This window comes from Condylura cristata, unplaced genomic scaffold (genome assembly GCF_000260355.1).
Source record: "Condylura cristata isolate star-nosed mole 26May11 unplaced genomic scaffold, ConCri1.0 scaffold00012, whole genome shotgun sequence".
NCBI lineage: Eukaryota > Metazoa > Chordata > Mammalia > Eulipotyphla > Talpidae > Condylura > Condylura cristata.
The window spans coordinates 37,062,044-37,080,375 of NW_004567113.1; the positions used below are offsets into that span (position 1 = coordinate 37,062,044).

Consider the following 18,332-nt stretch of genomic DNA (forward strand, 5'->3'; position numbering starts at 1 on the left):
CTGGGCCTTGACTTCCCCTGAAAACCTCAGGTTCCCTGTCTGCCAGCAAGTCAAGCCCATAGGGCAAGTCAGAGAGTTGAAAAGCCAGTACACCTTAGGCACGTGCCATCGTATGTGAGATTAAGTCAAATCAAAGGCAGCTGTCTCTAACGCCGAGAAATGTCCCAGGGCTGTGCCTGTTGTTTGTCAGCGAAATCACACAGAGATGAAGTGGTGTCAGCTTTGAAAAGAGACCATCATGGCTGTGGGCCTAGACACTCCATCCAAGGGATCCCTGGCAGAGCCTGCCCAGAGAGGAGGGCTGGGGAGAGGGGCGACTAGAGGATACTGGGCACAGAGTTGGCCAGAGACCAGATTTTCCAGGGATCTGCCATTAGCTGTTTTTCTTAAAAATTCACGTGTTAATAATTAAAAGTCGGAGCCAAGTAGGAAGCAGGCCAGGGATGCATTTCAGAGGAGTTGGCAAGGGAGAGAGAAATTGGCCTGTGAGGGAAATGGGGAAGATTGATGAATGTATTAGTCACAAAAGGATGTTTCTCTCTCAGGACAAGTTGTTAGGCCAAGAGGTGGCTTCTTTTGACCATTGAAACAACACCCTCGAGAGCCATGAGCCCTGTGGCATGTGGAGCTTCGCGAGGGCGCTAACTTGTTTTCTCATTGAACCCCAGGGGAAGGACATGTACCTGGTCCTGGAGAATGACATGCTGAGCCTGCTGGACCCCATGGACCGCACGGTGCTCCACTCGCAACCCATCGTGAGCATACGTGTGTGGGGCGTGGGGCGTGACAATGGCCGGTGAGTGCCGGGGGCCCAGCTCTGAGGTTGGGTCTCACTGCTCTTGTGCACGGGTCTTAAAGTTGGCCTGAGACTCTGCCTAGAAATGCAAGAATTCAGGGCCCTTCCTGGTCGTGCAGTGGGTTAAAGCTCAGCACTATGGAGCTACCGCAGCCACTGCAGAACAAGTTCAATTCCTGGCCAGGGAGGTGACCCACATGGTGCAGCAGACCTCTCCTGACCCATCTGCTGCTCCCCTCAGCAGCATATTTTAGTACATCTGCCTTTTCTGTTCCCCACTCTGTCTCTGGTGAATCCTCTCACCCCTATACTCTGACCTGTACCCCACTTCTGTTTAGATAAGTAAATCTTAAAGAAAAAATGCAAGAAATTCAAGTTATGTTACTACCTCCCTACTTCACAAACGCTCCAAGATACTTTGCCTTCCTCGTTTCTGTCCCTCAAACCTTTTGTCAGCTCTCTCAGAAGTCTGCATTTCTCCTCCTTATGCATCGAAGTTTCCAAGCTCTCTGAATCTCTGCCCCTTTGCCCCTCACTGTTTGACCTTCCACCCCGTTCAGTGGAGTCTCGGTCACTTCCAGTGCCCTATTGTTGCAGTTTTCCTCCTAGAGTGGCTTGCTTGCAGGGAGAGGCTGTACTGTCTTTAATTATGGGCTTTGCATCATTAAATTTCAAGGAATAAGAATTTCTGGGATGGAGGGGTCAACATCTTGTATCAAAATTCTACACAATGTGTATTTTTCTGAAAGTCTACTGAAAATGCATTACTCATAGCAAGTGCTTCTTCTTAGATGCGCTGTGAATTTTCTATTCTCCAGCATGACTGGAAAGAGTCTTAACCAACAAAGTGGCCGTTGTCACAGACATCACACTTGGACACCAGTATCAACTACTTGACTACATTAGATGAATTTAACTCTTCAATTTTAGTTTATCTTTGGCAACTGTCAAGGTACCCACAGATCTCCTGGCATTTCGTGGTGAGCAACACCATGCTGAGCTAGTGCTTTGCTGAAAATGGAAAAGAGCATCTTGGGGAAGCGGGTGAAAACCCCAGATGACAGAGACATAGCTTTTCTTGACTTGTATATCCTGGGCATTTTGGTTTACTGGCTCGTGAGGTTCTCTCTAGGGGGCTCTGCCTGGCTTTGACTCCTAAGGCTGGGCTTAGGCAGATTTGATGGTCTTTTGATTCAGTGCCAGTTCCTAAGCCAGAAAGAAAAATGCTTAAACATTTACCAATCAAAGAGCAAACCCCTCTGCTGGAACCAGACATAAAAAATAGACTACTGCAGAGTGCGGCCGTGTTCTTTGACCGGTGTTTGGGTAATCCTTCCTGGAAACACAGTCAAGTTTCTGAGCTTTCATAGCAGAGTGAGCAGTGACAGCTGAGCCAGTTGCAGGGGAGGTGGGGGGTTGGGGGGGGTGTGGATACTTTATTGGCACACACCTGTCCCTCACTTGCTTGGCTGAGCTGTAGGGATGGAGTTGACACTGGTATGAATTGATAAATGTCACAAGGAAAGTACCTGATGGTGTTTGGTCATCCATTAAATCTCTGTAGCTTGATAGAAGAGTGACAAATGCATGATTCTCCCCTGATTCCTATCATCTAAGTTTGTTTTTAAGACTGGAGCCAAGGCGAAGTTCATCCCATGGGATGAGGTTGTGTTTCTTTCAGGTTAGGCTGAGGATTCATTGAGGAAGTAGTCAGCCTACCCGCACTTGAAAATGAGACCCAAAGTTGTATGTTCACGGAGGGGGAGAAAATGATTCAAACCCAAGTTGACAAAATTATTCAAGTGCTGAGCCTCCATTTATCTTATCGTGGAATAGGAATCATAATAAAGACCACAAACCGAGTCTCTGTGCCAGTGCGTGTAGTGATGGCTTAGTCACGGGTGTGGCAATTGCTGAACGAGTATTAGCTCTTCACTTGTTTAAGCATCATGTACTAGCAGAGGCATGAATTACCTGGCTTCCTTTCAAAGACAGGACCCGTCTGGAAAGGATGAGAATTTAGCCAGGCATCGTTTGATACAGAGGATGGGAGTCTGTCCTGGACACAGGAGCTCAATTGTCCTATCAAACAGCAAGAGCCACCAACAATCTCAACTTAACCTGGGTTATGTTGCCTTGGTGATGTGTTTGAAATGTGAGTCAGGTTACAATTTTTTTTATACAACTGCTATTACTCAACGTGCATTGATGGCTGTCATTTAGAAATACTCTTGGGTTTCCCGTCTGTTCACCTCAGCAGGCTCATGCTGGCCGGTAGCCCTCATCCTACATGGCTTTAGGAGCAGTGAAAGGCCCCATTTCTCCCCTATGTTTCCCCTGAGTTTTCATTCCCTAGAAGGGACCTTTGTGGTCCTGTCTTTGTATTTCATTTTTTTACTTTGCTTTTGATTTTTTTTTTAACAGCAATTTACAAGAGCAAATTCAATTTGTAATGTGGCAAAGGAAAGGGGTTTTCACTTTGCATGAATAAAACATAAAAGTGTTTCATTTTGCTTGCAAAAAATGAGCCCATTTCGCATTCTCTTTTGTAACTTTCCTTGCTGAGAAAAATGGAATCTCTTAGGGGATTTCTTGATGTGGTTAAAATGAGTAAGAAAAGTAGGTACACTAGAGGCTTGAAGAGCACAGAATCTTTCTTGAAGTTCAGAGGGCTGCAGTGAACCGCATAATTTCAGAAGTTATGGTGTTGGTTTGGATTTAGCATTTTAAGACTTTCAAGTGCTTTTGATTTGTCTGAAGAAATTCCTTATGGGGCAAGTTACTCTGGGTGAAAAGGTGATGTCACCCGCTGAGTCAGCAGGTTGGTTTGAAGAGCCGTCTTAGGATGGACGGATGTGGCTCTCTGTGGGGTGCTGGCTGTGGTGTGACCAGGCTGAAGGGTCTTGTCTGGAGCCCTCCTCCCACTTTCTGATGGTGTTTCTTGGACCACATTTGCATTACTGGATGGTGAAGTACTAGCCACCTCTTTCTCGCTGATTCTGTACTTTGACTCCTTTGATTACAGTGAGATAAATGTCAAAGTTGGGGGCGTGAAGATTGGGGGAAGCCTTGTGTTTCCAATCAAACACAGCGCCAGAGAGCACCCATCCTGCCCTGCACCACTCCCGCCCGTGGAAGGGGGGTGTCCTCACGTGTGTGGCTGGTGCTGGACCGTTAGACTGGGATTTTGCCCTGGTGCTGGAGGCCCTGGCCAGAGTAGATGGGATGGGAGGGATTCACAGCACTCAACCTGTTGCTGAAACTAAACCTTAGTGTTAAATAGGGTGTGGCCAGGCAGCTGCTGCAGGTGCAGCAAGACCTCACTCAGGAACATTCTCAAGTGGAATACTAGTCAGCTGTGAGCAGAGAAAGAAAGATGGTTGCCATTTACAGCAACACGCAAGGAGTTCAAGGGAATTGTGCATAACAGTAAGGCAAGTCAGAGCCACAAAGATGAATACTGCACATTTCTATAATGGACAATTCAACAAAGCAAGATACTTACTAAAACTACAAATCAATGAAGTGAATGGTCTGAAGTTAAGAGGCAGGAGGTTTAGGTCAAAGGATGGTAAGAGGTGGTGGTGAAAAAAATTTAAGAAGTAGAAACTGCAATTTGAAACAAAACAATGTATAACAAAACCAGTTTTACTACAGACGAGTGACTTTTCTAAAATAAAAGGATCAGAAGGCAGCAAGCAAGCTGTGAATGGTGGGGACGCTAACCAGAGCCTCTCCATTCCCCCTGTGGTGAATGCCCATCACCAGGAAGGGCACCTCCTTCCCAGGGTGCGTTCCCACAGGGAGGAGTCCGCTGATCCCACCTGCCCCCACGAGACAGGAAAAGGAGTGGGTGGTGCAGTCCGAGGGTCTTAGGCCCCTTACGTGGGATCGTTCCACGCAGCTCCTTGTCCCGTGAGCACTCATCAGGTAAGGTGCTCCTAGGGAAGATTCTGGGGTCACCTGGAAACTGGATGAAGCCAGGTGCCACAGACCCCTTTTCTCTGAGAAAGCATTTTGCAGACTCTTCATGGAAATCGAGGCACAGCCCACACACTTGGAGAAATGCCGCTCCGGTCTGTAAGCTCATTCATCTCAGTTAGTGGCAGTGCGACATTGCTGGTTGTTTTGAAGAAAAATTGGAGTGCTTTGAATAAATAGCTATTATAAGTGAGACCCTGTTGGGCTGGCTCTAATGAAGATAAAATTCCTTTGTAATTAATAGCAACCACCACAATGGCTTTGCAGCGCAGGTTGAATGTGGCTGCTGTGCTTGGGTGGCAAGGCCTCGCCCTGGGGGCTGTTGCATAGATCGTTTCTGGTTTGGGGGACACTTTCTAATGCCACCATGTCTAATAAGTTATTCATAGATTTTCAAATGAGTTTATCTTTGACTTAATGTCTTGTTTTGTCTGGTTAAAATCACAGGGAACTTTTTTAAAAAAAAGTAATAGTTTATTTTTACATCACTTGGTGCCTTTTTCCATCTCAGTTGTACTGCCCGTGGGCTTCCCAACACCAAATAAATCATCTGTGTGCGCTTCGCCATCCCCCCACCCCCATTTTTGATCCCATTCCCACTCCACCCCGTAAAATGTCTCTGGTATACAGTTGTTCATTATTATTTCCCCCCACCCCCGCCCCGGTCCTTTATACTCCTGTTATGAGTGTTTTTTTCTTTCTGGCTTATTTCACTAAGTGTGATCTCAGGGAACTTTTATCCAAAGAACATAGTATATTTCCAGTGTACTCAATATTTTTTTCATGTTTTCTTCACCTGGAACTGGTTTTATCCACTCACACCCTAGTTTTAAGTTGCTTTAAAAAGCTATTGGCACATATGTCTCATGGTTTTTTTGTTTTGTTTTGTTTTGTTTTTTTGGGCTCATGTTGTTTTTATTTCTTTTGAAAGCACTGCTTAATTTTTGGGGGGGGGAATCTTGAATAATACTTGGGTTAATTATAGTTAGAATGTATAAAACTTTAAGTCAAGGGCTTTTAAATATAAAAGGTAATCTGGTAATCAATGCCTTCCAACCTCTTTATTACTTTTTACATATTTAATTAAAACATAAATTTACTTAAGTAAATTTACTTTTCTTCCTGCTATATTATGCTATATATGTATATATTATGCACACAAACACAAATTTAGACACCCCAGAGGTAACACACAGCAGGGAAATGCTTCAGAAGCTGAAACACAGCGATATTTTGGCGTTGGCCTGCTAGGTGGTAATGATGGGCTATCTAGATTTTCTTGTTAATGGTTTGGTCCAGTTTCTAAAAACCTATCAAATATATGTCACTTGTGAAATAAACTTTAAGTTTTTAAAGTGCAAGATAAATGTTCATTTAAAATTTTCTGTCAATATGAATTAGAAAATTTTGCTGATTTTTTAGCCTCTTATTTTAGACATTAGGAAACAAGCATGACTGACCTCAGAGGGTCATCTAGTTGTCACAGGGCATAGAACAGACTGATGTTATTTTCCTGTGTCCAGCTGGAAGCACTTCTATTACTCTTGACGAGACGATGGAGGATCTGAAATGACTTGGTTCAGCAAGGAGCCGGGAGAACTCTGCAAGTTAAATCTGGATCCTGTGCTGTTGTTGACACTTGCAGTCTGTGTGGCAAAGCTCTCTGTCCTTTGGGATCTGGCTGCTTCTTGAGGCTGTAAGACCACAGGTGTGACTGGAAAGCAGAGTTTGGCAAATTATGGCCCTGGGGTCCATTAGTGTATGGTCTGAGCTAAGAAAGGTTTTTATTTCCTGAATGAATTCTTTAAAAGAAATGCAGGCCCAGATCTGGAGGTGGAAGTAGGAGTCCAGCATGGCCTTATTCTCTGCAGGAGGGACATCTGAATAGCGGTGTACCCAGAATAGAATTAGGTGATCTTCGTGGCTACTTTAGGAAGTCCTTATGGGACAAAAAAAAAAAAACCCTTTCAGCTCTCTCTCTCCTATCCTGTCTTAGTTCTGTCAGCATTATTCAGATGTCCTGCTCAGCCCTGATACTATTTTGAGAGCTAAACCTTTGTGAACTAAATAGGATGAGTGCACTGGCAAACATACTAGAAAGTAGTCCTCTTGAAATGGTCAGCAGCCAGCAGTGCAGTCTTTGGGAAGTAGCCTCTGCCCCATGGGCTCCAGTCCTCCTGGGCTGCCCTTGTCTAACTGAAACAAGCAACTTGTCTCTAAATCAGAGGTGTCCTGGACCCTGTTCACCTCACTTAATGCTTCTGTTCACGAGCAGCTGCAAGGGAGTCTGGGAAGTGGAATCTCTAGCTCGGCAGACAGTTGCCAGATTAACATTACTACCTAAAAGGAAGAAGTGAAGCCTTAGCATTCTGAGGCATTGCAGAAACAGCTCCCCTCGCCCCTTTCTGATCCCCTCCTGTGCTGGGAATGAAGCTGCCGTCTGTGAGCTCCAAACCCACCCTTCTGCTCGCCGCTTTGTGAGGCTGAGGCCAGGCCACTGCACAGCGCCTCCCTGCCTCTCCAGTGTGCCCCTGTGGGCTGGCCTGGGCCACAGCACTAGAGGAGGGAGTGAGCCTGGGAACCCACAGATTGCCCCTTCCCTTGACTCCGGCTCTTGGAGATTCATCCTAGAAAAGCTTCTTCCACTGCACCAGTTCTAACTCTACTTGCCATTTCCCAGGGCCCAAGAGAAATGCAGAACTTCAGCGCACCCCTTCCTCAGAACCACCGGCAGGATAGCCCTCTTAAAGATCTGGGTCCGTGGCCCCTGAGCCCTAGTGATGCCAGCCCAGTGGAATGGGGCACAGAGGTTTGCCCCCAAGGGCCTTCTCCATCCCTACTGTCAGACCGTAGTCCCCCTTGAATTGCTGCCTCTATGATAATCTGTCCTGTCCCCCTTTTGACTTTTTAGTTGCTGTGTACACATTTTATAATAGCCTTTTCTCTGTTCAGATAACTGGGGTGGTTTTGTCTCCTGCCTACACCCTCCTGGTTGACCCTTCAATTACTTAGCACCAGCTGGAGGAGGTGGCTGCTCAGACAAGGTGCAGAGGGCACTTCTGCCAGGAGAAGGCACTTGAAGTGTTGCTTTTTTGAGCAAGCGCGGCAATGTGCCTGTTCTTTCTGTCCAGCAACACCACACCACACCGTGCCAAGGAGACTTCCTTTCTGAGTTGGTAGACATTGCAAGTGATAAAAGGCAGTTCTGCTTTAGAGACAGGGACTTAGAAATAGTGGACCTCTTGGTCACTTGAGCTAATCTGAACGTTATCGCTTTCCTTTGCCATTGTTTCTCTTGCTAGGAATAATTACAGATTGGGGTGTCTCCATTTCGAGGATGGAGTTTCCTAATGACATCTAGTCAGAAAGTTCTCTGAGCCAGACAGTAATGAAAGATTGATGGAATTCCACAAGCTGCTGATGAAAGTTTAATCTAGGGTATGTGCTGTCTTGCCTCAGGGAGAAAAGTCTTCAGGGAGAGCAATAATTCTCTCCCTATGCTTCAGCATTATCTTGACCTCTAGAGTTAATTTCTTTTTAATACAGCCCCATGATAAGCAGAGGCCCCAGGATTTACTTGACCATTTTGCTGACTTACACGGTAGTGATATTTTATCTCTTTAGAAGTGGCTTCGTTGTCTTCTATTAATCACACTGGGATGCTCGCTGATACTTCAGCTTAGAATAACCTTTAAGAAAAGACACTGTAAGTGATCATCCAGGGAAGGTTTCTCTCGGAGGGAAAGTACGGGCACTTTCAAGCAGATCTTTCATGATGCTGTCCCGCCTTGGGAATATATGAAAGCAAAAACATCTTCTGTGAGTCACGTTTCCCATTTTGGAACCTGGTTCAGTCCCTAGTCCAGTTTTCTCAAAACTATGTTCAACACCAGGCCGTGGAGTGTTGGGACTTGAAGTTCTGTGCCAAGAGAGACCAGAAAATCCTGACAACCCCTGGGCAGCTTGTCTTGTGCATCTCCAGAGTCTCATGCCAGGCAGGGAGTGGACCTTTCTGGACACAACATGAGCCAAGTCACACTTGGCTGCAGTGATTCTGTGTCAGTCATCAAAGTGCTACAGTATTCTCGGAGTACTTGGATTGTTCCAGGAACAGAAGGAATGGAGAAACAGCCTGACAATCCACATGAACATGGATTAGTATTTTAGAGAGTAGGAGAAGGTGTAAGTCTTGTGTCTGAGAGCCTAACTGGTTTGGGGCATGTTTCATACGCTCCATAAATGATGAGGTATTTGATGAACTGCTATAACTGTCATGTTATTGCATATGAATTGCAGTCACAGCTTTTCATACACATCTCAGCACCTTGAATCTATTTACGCAAATGTAATCATTCAAGATTTTTAGCTTCAATGATTGAGAACATTCTGTATGTAGCTTCTATGATGTGCTTTTACTCAGAAACATTTCTGACCCCAAATGAGTCAATTTCCCATACAGAACAATTCTCCAGTTCTCTCCTCACACCACCCTGGCATCCTGCGATTTAAGTCAGTCTTAACTCTGTCTGGAGTCAGTGCAGACCCCATAGGTTAAGGACTCAGGCTCACAAGACTGCCCTCCACTTCACATACCCATTACAAGTCCCAGAGTCCCATAACTTCCAACTGACTTACATTGAGATTTCCAAGACCCTCCTGAGGTTCTGAGTTCCTAGAATGGCTCATAGAACCCGGGGAAACACTTCAGTTGCTACTGCTAGCTTACTATACAGGATGCAAATGATTAACCAGATGAAGAGGTACAGGGGGTGAGACCCAGAAGGGCTATGAGCAGGACTGAGCTTCTATGACTATGGAGTTTGGGGTACACCATCTACCTGTCATCTGAATACATTCAACAACCTGAAAACCCTCTCAACCCCACTGCTTCGGAGTGTTGTGGAGATCCCATTATGAGGGTATAGTTGACTAAATGATTAGCCACTGTTGATTAACTATATCTCAGTCCACTTGGCTCTCTGGAAGCTGAGTGAGGCTGAAGTTTCAACTCTTAATCATACCATTTTGGCAACCAGTGACCACCTGAAGCTACTTAGGAGCCCACCAGCACCAGCAACAACAACCTATTCGTCCATGAAAGACACTGGTGACACCAGAGAGTCCAAGAGCTTTCAAAGGCCCTTTGTCAGGAATCAGGAATTCTGAGCAAGTATAATGAAAGCTAAACCTTTCACTCAGAAAATAATAAGGATTTTAGAGGCACTGTGTCAGGAACTGAGGATAAAGATGAAATATCTATCCATTGTTTTTTTAATACAATCTTATAGTAGCACAGTTAGTCACTAAGAAAAATCTGAAAACATCTGATGGAAGTTCCAGGAGCCTCACATGTACAATTGTGTCAGGTTTTTGCGATCTAGAGTCAGTCAAGAGAAGAAATTCTATTTTAGGGAATCCCACTACCCCCACCAACCCCACCACCACTGGTTGTGATTAAAGCATGGCTCCTCCCTACATGGATGTTGGGGTGGGGGGCAGCCTCTCCACCTGCAGTGGGGGGCTGGCTGGGGTGGCAGAGAGGTTGGTGTCTCCATAGACATGTCATGAATTGACCCCACTGCTACTATTCTTATTATGGAAATGTTTCTTTGAAATCTTGCCCTAAGTGAACCAGAATACAGGGAAAAAAAATTTCAAACCATGCATTGTTAGTATTTTCCTCTCTTGTACTTGAAGTATCTACCTCATCCATTATCAGTTTTCTGTGAGGCTTGACTGATGAGTTGATGTCTCCTCAAAGGCTGAGGCATCATAATGTTTAGCGCCACCCCCTACCACGCCTTCCCCCAGTTTCTATTTTTTCCGATCTTCTTATTAGTAGACATGGCACTTAAGTATCACAGCTGTGAAGTAAAGCCTATGAATGAATTTGGAGGAGTTATTTTTTTTTTAATTGAGACAAGTGAAGATTGATGAAAAATATCCTGTAATGAATTTTTAGTCCACTCACATGGGATCTGTGGCTTCCTGCCACCATACTGCAAGGGGCGGGGGCTGCCTTCCTTCCCACTGGGACCCATTTTCTGCTCTCCCCCTTGCTGGTCTCTCTCCTGAGGCAAAACACAACTGTCTGAGGCTCTCTGCTGTCTCCCTAGCATCTCATGTCCTCTGGACACAGGTACCATGCCATGTTTCTTGTTAAAAATTTCAACTGGAATTCTTTCCTTCTAGGTTATTCCCTTGAGGTGTTCACTGAGGTGCTGGAACTGATCTTTAGACAAAGGAAGAGATGAGCAGGAATTAAAAAAAAGCAAAGATGTATTAAGTAAACAACTCCTGATGCCAAAGCAAGGACCCACTTTCTGAGGGTGAAGAAAGAGCCCTGAGGCAGAGACCGTAGGCTGCAGTCATGGTGAGGGGAGGAGGGAAAGGGCAGGTCAGGCTTGGTGCCAAATGAGAATGAGTGGCCCAGGAAATTTACAGTGGAACGAGCAGATCTCACTAAACCCAAGGAGCATGGTTTTGACTAGAAATAAAGGAATAGGGTATGTGACAGATCCTAACGCAATGTGTTTATCTAGGAAAGTTGGGGCTAGTGAGTGTAAGAGACAAATACAAACTAGAAAATGTCATAAGGGCATATATTTTATGCCAAAAGATGTGTTTAAAAATGCTAAGTGGTAGCAATCCCACTCCTAGGTATCTACCCGACAGACACTAAAACACTGATTCAAAAAGACACCTGCACCCCCATGTTTATTGCTGCTGTATATAAAGCTGGAAAGACATGGGAACAACCCAAATACCAGAAAGTGGATGACTGGATTAAAAAGATGTGGTACATATACACAATGGAATATTACTCAGCAACCAAAAAAATAAACACATGCCTTTTGCAGCAACATGGATGGAGCTGGAAGGGATCATGCTTAGTGAGATAAGCCAGAAGGAAAAGGAAAAATACCAGATGGTTTCACTCATAATAGGAGTATTAAGGACCAGGAGAGAAAATAATAATAATGATGAACAACTATATACCAGGGTGGAGTGGGGAATGGGATCAAAAAGGGGGTGGGGGGGGAAGTGCACTGGTCTATGATGATGACACACGAATGATTTGGTGATGGGAAGCCGACGGGGATTGCAACTGAGATGGAAAAGGCACAAAATGATGTAAAAATAAACTATTATATTAAAAAAAAAAGTGCTGGGTGCTCTAAGTTGAGGTAGGGGTAGCCAATTTCCGTCTCTGAAGGAAACTGGGAGCCGCTGTGTAAGTGTGGCCGAGGGTCAGGCAGAGGGGAGGGCCAGCGCCGGGACTCAGCCCACCTCACAGGGCTGCTCTTCACAGATGGCGCCTTAGGTTTCTAATTGCTTTTTGACGCCTTGACTTTCCCTGGTCTTGCCTGCTGTATCCCCTCAAGTGAGCAATTCTGGCTACACCCTCAAGACCTGTTTTCCGGCTCGGAGTCTGGCTCCTCGGCCTGTATCCCACACCGCAGGCTGCCCACCCGCCTCGGTGGCCAGTCACCATGGAGTTGAGTCCCTGTGTTACTAAAAGAGTATTTATGACTCCTGCCTCTGGCTTCCTAAATCCTTTCTTGCCTTTAAAGGAGAGCTTCCACGTGCAGGTTTGTTGGACACAAAGGTAAAACAATTTCAGTCTCAAACTTTAGCTCAATGGAAGCAAACACTTCTCTGTGGGCACTGAAATTAGACCCAGGAGACAAACCAAATAGGGAACAGTAAATAGCCACCGGAGCAGTGTTGCAGGAATTTTACACCCAGCACCAATAGAGACCCATGTCCTATTTTTTTAGGAGTTAACCCTTCTTGAATAACAAATCTGTGAGATTTAGTTCAAGTTGAAAGTACTCAGCTCCCCCAACCCACTATCTGCCTTTGTCCCAGCAACTGGGATAAGAGGGTGCAGAGGCATTCCTAAACTGTAGGCATGTCTGAACCCCAAGAATTCAGATGCCCATTTCCACTGACTTGTGAAAGAAATGTCACTTCTCTGTGTAGTATGTGTTCGTATATAGTGTGTGTGGCCCCAACTTGGCTAACCTAGGACTGCATCACCTGTCCGCCTAGGTTAGTAACAGCCTCAACTAGACTCTGCAGAAACTCAGTGTGGTTGCAACCGAGAGCATCATCTTCAGCCTTCCTCTGGGCTAGATTCATACATTCATTCACCGGCTTTGGTAGCTGTTCATTCACTCATCTGCTGAATTCACTATGGTTGATGGTTCTGCCATCTAATAGGCTGTATAAGTCAGCCACTTGGGGGCCCTCTCTGGTGGTGTAACAGGTTAAAGTGCAAAACTGTGAAGCTCTCCACAGCCACTGCAGCATGAGTTCATCCCCCTGCCAGGGAGCTGACCCACATGGCACGGCAGACCTCTCCTGACCTGCCCTCTGCTCCCCTCAGCAGTCTGATCGGCTTGTTTTGCTCCCCAGTCTGTCTCTGGGGAAGCCTCTCGCCACCCCTGCACCTCTGGCTTGTACCCCAGTTCTGTATGAATAAATAAATGAATCTTTTTTAAAAAAAAGTCAGCTACTTGGGGTTCCCATATATGTCAAAACTTATCAAGATGTATAGATATATGCAGTTTAATGTATATCAACTATACCCCAATATGGCTGTTTAAATATAATTTTAATTATATACAGTAATACATTAAAGATTTATTTAGCTTATAATGTAGGAACCTAGCAAGACACCAAAGGCTGTTCATAGGAATGTGGGGAAGGCTCAGAATCTCCTAGAACTGATAATAAAGTCACCAAGAAGAACATGTGCTTTCAAGAATCACAAAAAATATGAATGACACAGACACACACACCTCCTCTAAGCACATCCCAGGACATGGCTGAAACCAAAGACATAACAGAAATCCTAGTAACAGCTAAAGAAGTGTTAAAATAGATGACTAGAAAAGCTGGTTACTGTTCTTACAATAAAATCACCTTTGACTTTGTTTGCTGTTTTGGAAGAAAGTTGCAGAAACTATTTGCAGCTTACTAACCTTCATCAAACAAACAACTGACTCCAAATCTTTAGTCCTAATCACTAGTAAAAAGAAAGTCAGGCAAAGATACATCCCCCCTAGGTCAGACTGTCCGTACAGTCGCCATTTATCACGGACTCCACAGCACTAGAAATACAGCTGGCCTGAATTAAGATGTGCTGCAAAGTGTGAAAATACACGTCCCAAAAGAAAAACAAATGTAAACATCTTGTAGCAGTGTTTCATATTGACTGTTTGGTGAATGGGAACATGTAGAGGTATTGGGAACATGTAGACGTATTGGGAACATGTAGACGTATGTAGACGTATTGGAATACATTATTAAAATTAATTTCACTTGCTTCTTCCTTTGATAAAAAACGTGACCACTAGAACTGTTCCTACTGCACAGCACAACACTAGAGAATGAAGCATCCCTGCGGAGGGACTGTTAAATACTGCTCCACTATGACTTTGAAAAGACACATGGCCCTCCTTTTGCTTTATTTCTAAGTTTGGACTAGTTTTCCCGCAAACTTGTAGATTTCACTCCCTTCCAGTCCCTACCACCACCCCCCCATCTTTCTCTCTGCATCCCCTATTGTTGCCTCCAGATAAGCTGCCAGCTGCAACCAAAGTCATCTTTCTGAAGGTAAAAACATGCTCCCTACTGCTGGCAGGATGGATTGTCTCCTCCCACTCCCACTCCTGCTCCTTGCATAGTTGGGCTTCACCCCTGCCTGCTGCAGCTCCAGTTTCCTCTCCCCAAAACCCCTCAGAACCTGTTCAGGATGGCAGCCGAGTGCTGGAATCCAGCCTCAGAGTTGATGGCTCTGCTCACCTGTCTGCTCATTCCTGAAGCCTCCTGCAGCCTTCCTGCTCCTTCCTGAAATGGTCGTCCCCTTCCCCCCCCAGGGGACCAGCACCTTCTAGAACATACCCCAACACCTCTGCAGGAAGCTTTTTTACTCTGTGTGTGCTTACCTACCTGAAAATGAAAAGCCGTGTTACAAAGGCACTTGCTAGATTGTTAAAAATTATGTGAGCCCCTATATTCTTTTTAGTCATCTATTTTTCTGCCATTCGCTGTCAAACTATGTTATTATATAGCCCATAAGAGATATAGTTTGACACAATCTAATCATTCTGCTCGCTCTCCTTATTGCTCACATAAAAAACTAACAAAACAAGTTTTGCAGGATACTCATCTTCGCTATGTGCTCTGCCCTTGAATTTTTTCTTTGCTATTTATTCCACTTTTCCAAGGTTTTTTTGTTACCATAGACTGGCCATAGTTTGAATACCAATCTTGGTTAACTTTTCCAAAAAGCTTTTGAACGGAACATTCTACCTATTTCATAATTGGCATTTAAGGAAAAAAAGAATCCATGGTCAAATAACTGGGGCACACTGTGTGGTGCCTTGCACCAGGGAACACCCCCAATCTACAACTTAGCTGGCAAAGACTGCACCTAGCACTGTGTGAATATGACATCTATCATTTGCTTCACACCAGTGAAATTCCAGAGGATCAGCAGTTTAGAGCTCTGCTGGTGGGAAAACAGTGAGGAGTACCAGGGACTCTGATGTAACTCATAGCAAGTTCTACTGTAACAGGACTGTATTTTCAGACTTTTGTTTGCTTAGCTCTGGACCTCCCATGCCTTCGTTGGAAAGTGTGTTCTTCTCAGTGACTTTCATTGCAGTCAGGGAATAGCGCCTCTGACGGAATTTGGTTAATGGTCCGAATTGTGTGATGGGTCATGTTTCTTTTTGCCAGGGTGCGTCAGGGTACCTCCTCCAGTGCAGTGGCAACAGGAGATTGAATCACATGCACATGGTTTCTTGTGGATCAGAAGTGATTGGCTGTAGTTAAAATTGATAGTTAGCCTAGCTGATTTGCAGAATTATTTCTTCTATTTCTTCTAATTTTGTTTTTCTAATTTAAGACCCTGAAGAATGTTTGCCTGTTATTTTAAAGCTCTTAATTCTTTTAGGAAGCAATTGGGATATAAATGATAGTAAATTCAGTTGTCATGCCCCACTAGCCAACAGGGAGCTTAACATCCAGATTTTTTCCCTGACTTCTGTTATTCAGTAATTGAGAAATGCTATGTATTCTGCAACAAGAGTATTTTTAGGGCTTTTTTTCCCCTTCTATAAAATCCCTGAGCAGTTAAAGAAAAGCAAAATAAAATATAGAACTCTACGGTCAATTGACCAATCCAAACGACAATGTAGCTTTTATATGAAGTAGAGAATAAGCTATGTCACAGATACCACATCAGCCCTAAAGGTGCCTGCTTGCAAGACTAATTATTGCCACCAACATGGATCCTATTACAAAAATAAGCAGCAATTACTAACAGCATTACATCTAGTAGATGGTATGAAATTTCTTCATATATTTCCCCCAAAAATTGGGTGACCTAGAAAAATTGTGTATGCCCTTTGTTGCCTAAAGGAGATGTTTTATCTCTGTATACCTTTCGCTAAACAGTTGCTTGTCTTTTTTATTGACATAAAATAAGCTGTAGAAGATTTATTCAGAAAGATAAAACTTAATCCTGCTTATTAATATTAAATTCTCTATGTCAAGGGTTGAAAATATGAAGGGATTTTTTTTAATAAAAGATAAGTTTTTAACATGTCTGTAGCGTGCAAATTAGAGTGCTCCTTGGAGAGAGAAAATGGCGTATATCTTAAGTCTCTTAACCTCGAGTCACTTAAAATCATTATGTTGTGACTCATCCTCTTTGGCCTTGGAATGGTGCTATTAGAACAGCTATACCAAGAAGGAATGTTAAGGCAGAGGCAAAGAAATAGCTGTCATCATCCAGAGGGTTACAATATTTTTAAGCTTTATCACTGTGATTGACGCATAATTGTACCTGTGTATTTTTAAGTGATCTGTAAAGTTGGCTTTCATCATGCCCAAGGTAACATCGTCCTCATTCCTACCTTAAGGTAGAAAGCTGTGGAATAATTTACTTCCTCCTTCTCCTGTTGTATGATCCTGTCTACCTCTCCGGGGATTTGTTCGTCTCCTCTGCCTCGGACACAGCAGAACTATTAAACAAAGTCTACTCTGGGCTTGGTACAAAGGATGCAACTAGGAACAAGAACTACAGATCTGTCTCATGGGAACAATGTCTACAATGAAGCACTTTGTGTATAACCACCCAGCCCTGTAGTGGAGATCGTTGTGTCCTTAGGAGTTCTCTGGACTAGTTACTCATGTGGGGCCTTAGTGTTCTCTGTGTAAGCATAGAGGCTTTAGACTTACCTGCAGCTTGACGTGAGATAATAAATGAAAGCAGTCCCTCCTTGGGCAGCTAGCACAGATGCCTCCCCCTGCACTGCTCCATCCCCGGTTCCCCAATGGAGGTTTCTGGAGCATCTCTTCCCCTTTATTTTTCTCAGTGAAGTTAAAAATACAATATGTTTAATAAATAATTAATCCTGCTTTCCTGGAAGGGTTATGTCATTTCTTGGGTGAGCAGTTTCTTGCCAGAGAACTGTGTCTTCCTCCAAAATGATGTATAACATGATTTGGTATCAAGTTTTCAGACACTTGTATTTTCTCTCCATTTGAACTTGAAGGCATTGTAGTGCATATTCATTTGTGCTTTATTCCTTTCAAGAGATACAGAGGAGGATGATTGGGCCACTCCTTTGTTACAGGGTATCCCAGAGTGGACTGGGCCACCTATCTGTGGGGCCTCACCCACGCGCTCACAATTCAGTTATACTGCAGGTACACACAAAAGGGTCAATAACGGATTTATTTACAAAAAGGGGAAAGGAATAGGAAACAACCCAGGGAAAGAGAGCAGGATACAAAGTAGTTGGAATACCTTACCGGCTGGGCTGACTGAAAACACCAAGTCACATAGTCCGGAGAGCCATTTCCCGAGACAGTGAGCAAGAGATGCAATTGTGCCCTATTTATCCCCCAAATGTCCCAGAATTCCACCTTAGCTCCGCCCTTGGGTCCTCACAGTTCTCTCCCTGGTACTGCTGGGAGTTGTAGTTTCCAATCACTGGAGTAGGGGGTAGAGTCCAGAAAGTCGGAGTAGGGGGCGGAGTCCATAAGACTCTGCAGAGTTCCTTTAGGACATCCTTTCCCTTAACAATTATACTAATAATACTAATATTATTCAGTATACTAATAATACCATAATAGATTTTTATAGTAATACGCCTATAAAGAAAAATAAGCAGTTAAATAATTGGCAAGGAATCGAATACAAATGTATCCAAACCAAGAAATATAAAAATCTTTTTTTCTTGGAAATTTCTGTGGGTTCATATATACTCATTTTCCATCTTCAGAATCTAGAGTTGTGGCCCAATTTGTTTATAAAGCAGTACGTTTAGGCATTGGCCTTGTTTTTAGGAAATTTTTTATCTCACTGCTGCAGTAGTATGCAGGGATTCCTCACCACCTCTGATATTATGGCATTAGAAGCCCTGATATAATGGCTGAGTAGAGAAGAACTGTGAGACCAAAAGCAGATTTGGTGAGGAGTTCTGGGATCTGTTAGTCATGTCTGCCTTGGACATAAAGCAGGAGGTGAGGG

General features: G+C 44.1%; 1 protein-coding gene across 4 annotated transcripts in view; it reads left to right on the forward strand.

The window, feature by feature from the left end:
• Nucleotides 1-18,332, forward strand: part of APBB2 (amyloid beta (A4) precursor protein-binding, family B, member 2) — a 304,616-nt gene that overhangs the window by 243,038 nt on the left and 43,246 nt on the right. For all 4 annotated transcript variants that reach the window (XM_012724124.1, XM_012724127.1, XM_012724126.1 and 1 more), the window contains one exon: nucleotides 669-796. In XM_012724124.1, the coding sequence (XP_012579578.1) occupies nucleotides 669-796 (128 nt within the window). The remainder of the gene's footprint in view (nucleotides 1-668; nucleotides 797-18,332) is intronic.